Genomic DNA, 4,969 nt, shown 5'->3' on the forward strand with positions numbered 1-4,969 from the left:
ACGCATACGCCGTGTGGTCACCGGGTGTAGCTTTGCGGTTTGCGGTCAAACAAATATTATTGCTTGCCCCCCCTCCGCCCCAAAAATGAAATGAACGGAAGACAAGTGCTAAAACTGGCCGGGTGAAAATTCGACCATAAATCAGTTGGCGGAAAAGGATAACTGCCGGGGCAAAAAGTTTGCCAACAGATGCCCCAAAATTTTCACGCAGGCCTAATGGCCAACCGCTGGCTAATGATGCGTTTCCGAAAGGCAAAGTGCGGAGAGCAGTGGTAACTCCGACCCGAAATTCAATATTAATATTCAATTAGAGATATAATTATTGATTTCCCTCGCCGTCGGCCTTTGTCTGCTACGCAATTTGGTAAGAGAAAAGAAGAGTGAGTTCAAGTTAGGAATAAAAAGTACAAAATTAAATGGCAAAGAGGAGAGACTCGCGCTGGCTCATCTGCAGGCAATGCACGTCAGGACTTTTTTATTACATCCACATGTCGCATGTCTCCAGCACAACAATGGACCAACAACCGAGGCTTCTACATATATGGGAGGTATGCCACAACTATGTAGCCAGATGGACGGACACGGGCACTGGAGTCTCATTTTTGAATAATTTAATGAGCTGCCCGGCGACGGCAGCGTATGCGCAATATTAAATCCTGGCGACCGCACATTTATCATGAACTGAACCCTTCACCGCTCACACCCACACACTCCACATTTGTGGACATCCTCTTCCACATCCTTGCCGGCATGTCAGTTTAATATGTTTTTAATTGTCCGCCACTGGGTGGAAGCATCTACTTGGCTTTAATGACCTCTCAGCTCTCTGCCGATGGCAGGAATGTCTCCTTTTTAATTTTTAATGCCGCCCATTAAGGCCTGGATATCGTGTATATATCAACTGTGATCTGCAGGAGTGTAGACTCCTCTCCGCCGCAGCAAGTTAATTAATTTTTATAGCCAACTTGGTTTATGTATTGTTTATTTTTTTGTTGTTTTGTTTTAACAAGCGTGCCGCAACGCCAGTTGGCAACTAAATTTGGCGATAAATCAACTGATAATGTCGGCGCACATTTAGCGACATGGCCATATCCTAGCCGAGAGCATATTGTGACAAACTTTGCCATGTTTAGACGGCGCGCCGGAGTTCGCGATTGACGTCTGCGTGAGGGTACAAATCAAAAAAAGGCAACAAACTTGGCCCGAAGGGTTGTTGGTTGGTAGTTTGGCTTTTTTGGGGGCGCAAAAGTTTTCTGGGTCAGCGTGCGGAAAACCTTTAATCAGCAACTGCTTAATGCGTGGGTTTTCCCCATTTCCCATTTTGGGGTAAATAAGTTTTGGGGGAAAGGGGAAAAGTGGCCTTAAATGCGTGGGCACACATCTTGTTGAAGTTAAGTGACAATGAAAGGTCAAAGTTTACATATGTCTAGAGAGGAGAACTTACTTAAACAATTGGAGTAACTCAAAAGGGTTGGAATGCAATTTCAAGACATCTTTGTTAGTTTTACTTGTGAAAACAAGAAAATGGGAAAGTTTTTTTGCTTTGAATTCCTTGAGGGGTTCAAGAAACGTGTGGATTTAAAATTAAATTACTAAAGAGACTGCTTGGCAGAATATAAGTTTAAAATAAACTAACTTTCTCTTAAAGAACTCTGAATGTCAGAGTATAAATTAAAATATAAATAAAATCATACATACAGCTGCAACACCATTGAAGTAAGTGACCCATCTGCCTTAGATCGAATAGAATGTTTTTAATGTTTAATCTATAAATCGTTGAGCTTGGAATAAGATATTGCAATTCAGACACATGGGATACATAGAGTAAAATTTACAATATAAATCTCTCTGTTACGTTAAAGCCTTGTTTTGTTTTAAGGGGCGGAGCTGGAAATCCTTGGGGTTTTCTGCTAGATAGATGGGCCTCCTCCTATTTCTTGTTGGCACTCTGCTGGATGACAGAACAAATTTTATCAAATGCCGACTCTAGGCTGTCGATGAACACCTTCCCATCCGCCTGATTTTTGTACGTGGTGACAATGGCGCCGGCAAAATCGTTCTGAATCGAGTAGCTGCAAGATAAATGCGTTTATCAACTGTCACCAATTGTTCGCAGTCAACCAGACAAATGGCTTACCCAATGCCAAAGCCATTCCTGACCACCGGACCAAAGGATCCAGCTAGCAGGGCATCCGAACCAAGGGTTGAGGTACTGATTATATTATTGTTGATGCGCTGGTAAGCCTCTGTCTGGTAGAGATCGGGTACGGGTATGCCCTCCTTTTGAGCCGTGTGCCGCAGTGCAAAGAGATGGCGATCAAAACCTTGACCCATGGCCGCCTCCTTGGTGAGCTGGCCATGCACCTTGCTGCACTTGTCGATCATCGTCCGCAACTCCCCGGCACTCGGCTTGCTGCTCTCTGGTTTTAAGACAGCCTCGCAAAATTCACGGGTGGCATTCGTACAGGGACGCATTGTTTCCGTTCGTCCATGACGGAAGGCAGAGGTACTGCAAGACTCGTAAGTGCCCACATAGCCGTTGAAAGCTTGTCTATAGGCCAGCTGGAAGGATAGCTGGATGATGGAGTCGGGACTGAGGCCGTACTGCTTGCAGATGGGTTTGTTAATATGCGGATACTTGAGCAAATTCATGTCTAGACTGTCTACGATTTTAGCATTCTTTTCGTAGGCCTCCGTCACGGCCGCCTTGGTGGCATCGTCGATTTCAAAGTTAATGGCTCGCACATTGACGGCATCTCCTTCGGCGGGCGTGTGCACCGTCTCCGTGGATACAAATGGCTGCTGCAGGGTGTCCTTATAAAGTTCGTTAAAGTAACGAAGAACTGCCACGCCATCGCCCCAAGAGTGCTCGAAGTTGATGGCTGTGGTGCCATCGGCGCTGATTAGCAGGGAAATGGATTTGTCAAACCAACTGGAAATATAAATTTAATTGATAATTAAATGTCATAGAAATGATATTTATTCGATCTAAACAAGTATATGACACATTATTAGATACCATATTGTGGCATTTCCCCAAAAATATGTTATTCGGCAATTAAATGTGAAATATTTTTAGGCTTTATGGTACATTAACTTTACTATTTATAGCAATTACTGTATATATTTCAACTAAAATTATGACTTAATTTCAGTTAATTATGAAGTTATGCAAGACAGATAAATAAATTTAATTTCTACATTTTTATGGATAACTTCTCCTTAAAATTAAATCAGAATTAATATTATTTCGATTTCGAACTCACCGATTCTGTGCCTTTCCCGCCAGCAAATGCTTGAGCAGCGGTTCCTGGTTGTCCTCTCTAAAAACGCCATCCTCCTCGCCGTCCAGACAAACACAAAACAACGCCGCATCCACCTCGCTCTGCAGAAGCTGGGCGTTCTTTGGGTTGCTCACAAAGTGCGCCCTGGACTTTGCCCAGTCATCGCGTTGTCCTGAAGTTAGGACCCCCAGCGGCACACTGGCAGCCTCACGATCCGCATCCAGTTGAATCACAGCCCTTAGTCTGCCTAGAATCACGCTGGGACTCTCGATGTAGCCACTCGAATCGAGGACATTTACGGCGTACATGTTCCCGCGTCGCATGACCATTATGTGCTTAGAGTCTGGCGACTGAACCAGCTCATCCTTGCCCAACCGAGGGATACGGGCAGTGCCAAAGAGCCTGTTGTACTGGCTCATGTCCAGCGGGAAGGCCTTGAAGGCATAGGATGCATAGGTGGCGAAGGCCTTTGGAGCCACCTTCATCCAACGCCGGTAGCTGGCGGTGTCGCTCTTTTTGGCATTCATGTGATAGACCTCCGGCTCCAGGAGATCCGATTGCAAGGACCGCCAGAAGCGTAGGGAGCTGATGATTAGATTAGTGGCCCTCACGACCTGGTCCTGGTACTCTTTTCGCGTGTCGCTCTTCATCACAAGGAGGGGATTATAGTTCAGGGGAAGCGGCGCCCGGTCGGCGAGGTACATGTCGAACCAGGGTTGAGATATGTAGCTCGTATGCTTGTTTTCCGCATCATGTTGCTTGAGTTTCGCATGCAACTCCATGCCGATTCCCTGCCGGAACTCCTCCACCGTTCGATGGGTTTGCGCCTGCTCTGCGCTGGATAGGAGAGGCTTGGTGGCCTCTACAAACCTCTGGCAGGAGTTCTCCAACAGCGGTATGGGCAGACGCGGCAGGGAGCGCTGGAAATACAACGTCGGCAGCTTGGAACATTGCAGGTATTGATAGTGTTGGCCGTGTGTCGTCGTCGTTCGCGAGGAGTTCGTTGAGATCCACGACAGATTTCGGTGCACTCGTGTCCGGAACATAATCGCGCGCCACTTGGGTGTCTTTGAATTGAATAACAATTGCTATAAACAATTGAGAAACCGCGACTTCAAGAGTTTCAAAGTCCAAAACAGAAAGTCCAACAACAAACCAGCGAAACCAGAGAGCTACATCAGCTGTTGCCGCTGGCCGATCCCAGCTGATCGCAGCTATCGATATATCGATATGAGCAGGGTGCGTGGGAGCGATAGTTGGGGGTAGCTAAAGATGGAATATTTTGAATATTTAGCGGGAATTAGTTTTTTACTTCCTTCTAAAATAATTAAAATAAATAATATATTAGAAAGCTTAATGAGTGAATTATATTTAAAAAACAAATAAGAAATAAATATAAATGCATATACAGTATGTCTATCGCTCATGCCTCGCTCTAGAGGTATGTAACTCTTTCTCTCTACCTCTCTTTGCCTCGCTCTAGAGGTAACTCTTTCCCTCTGTATGGATTTGCCTATCTCTAAAGGTAACTCTTTCTCTCTGGGGCTCTCTCACCTACTTTCTCTGTTGTTCTCTTCGCTCGGGACTATAAATAGAGGCACTCCCCTCTCGCTGGCCTCAGTCTGTGCGTGGCCTTCCCAGTGTTTACATCTATAGTGATAGTGGCAGTGATAGTGATTGCCCTA

The 4,969-nt window shown here is 45.5% G+C and overlaps 1 protein-coding gene across 1 annotated transcript; it reads right to left on the bottom strand.

Moving 5' to 3' along the window:
* Nucleotides 1-1,734: 1,734 nt before the first annotated feature.
* Nucleotides 1,735-4,503, bottom strand: CPT2 (Carnitine palmitoyltransferase 2). The gene is made up of 3 exons (XM_020954039.2): nt 3,267-4,503; nt 2,138-2,932; nt 1,735-2,072 (listed from the first exon to the last, which is right to left on the bottom strand). Exons 1-3 carry the CDS (start codon nt 4,328-4,330, stop codon nt 1,931-1,933), a joined length of 2,001 nt encoding a protein of 666 aa, XP_020809698.2. The 5' UTR covers nt 4,331-4,503; the 3' UTR covers nt 1,735-1,930.
* Between the last annotated feature and the right edge of the window lie 466 nt (nt 4,504-4,969).

Source organism: Drosophila serrata, unplaced genomic scaffold (genome assembly GCF_035046125.1).
Source record: "Drosophila serrata isolate PLE 108 unplaced genomic scaffold, ASM3504612v1 contig_217, whole genome shotgun sequence".
Taxonomy (NCBI): Eukaryota; Metazoa; Arthropoda; class Insecta; order Diptera; family Drosophilidae; genus Drosophila; species Drosophila serrata.

Excerpts from the sequence above, each read along its gene's own strand:
- CPT2 (XM_020954039.2), bottom strand. The coding sequence starts at position 4,330 with ATGTTCCGGACACGAGTGCACCGAAATCTGTCGTGGATCTCAACGAAC. Across the intron at positions 2,933-3,266 it reads GCGGGAAAGGCACAGAATCG|TTGGTTTGACAAATCCATTT; the intron begins GTGAGTTCGAAA and ends TTATATTTCCAG. Across the intron at positions 2,073-2,137 it reads AGGAATGGCTTTGGCATTGG|CTACTCGATTCAGAACGATT; the intron begins GTAAGCCATTTG and ends TTTATCTTGCAG.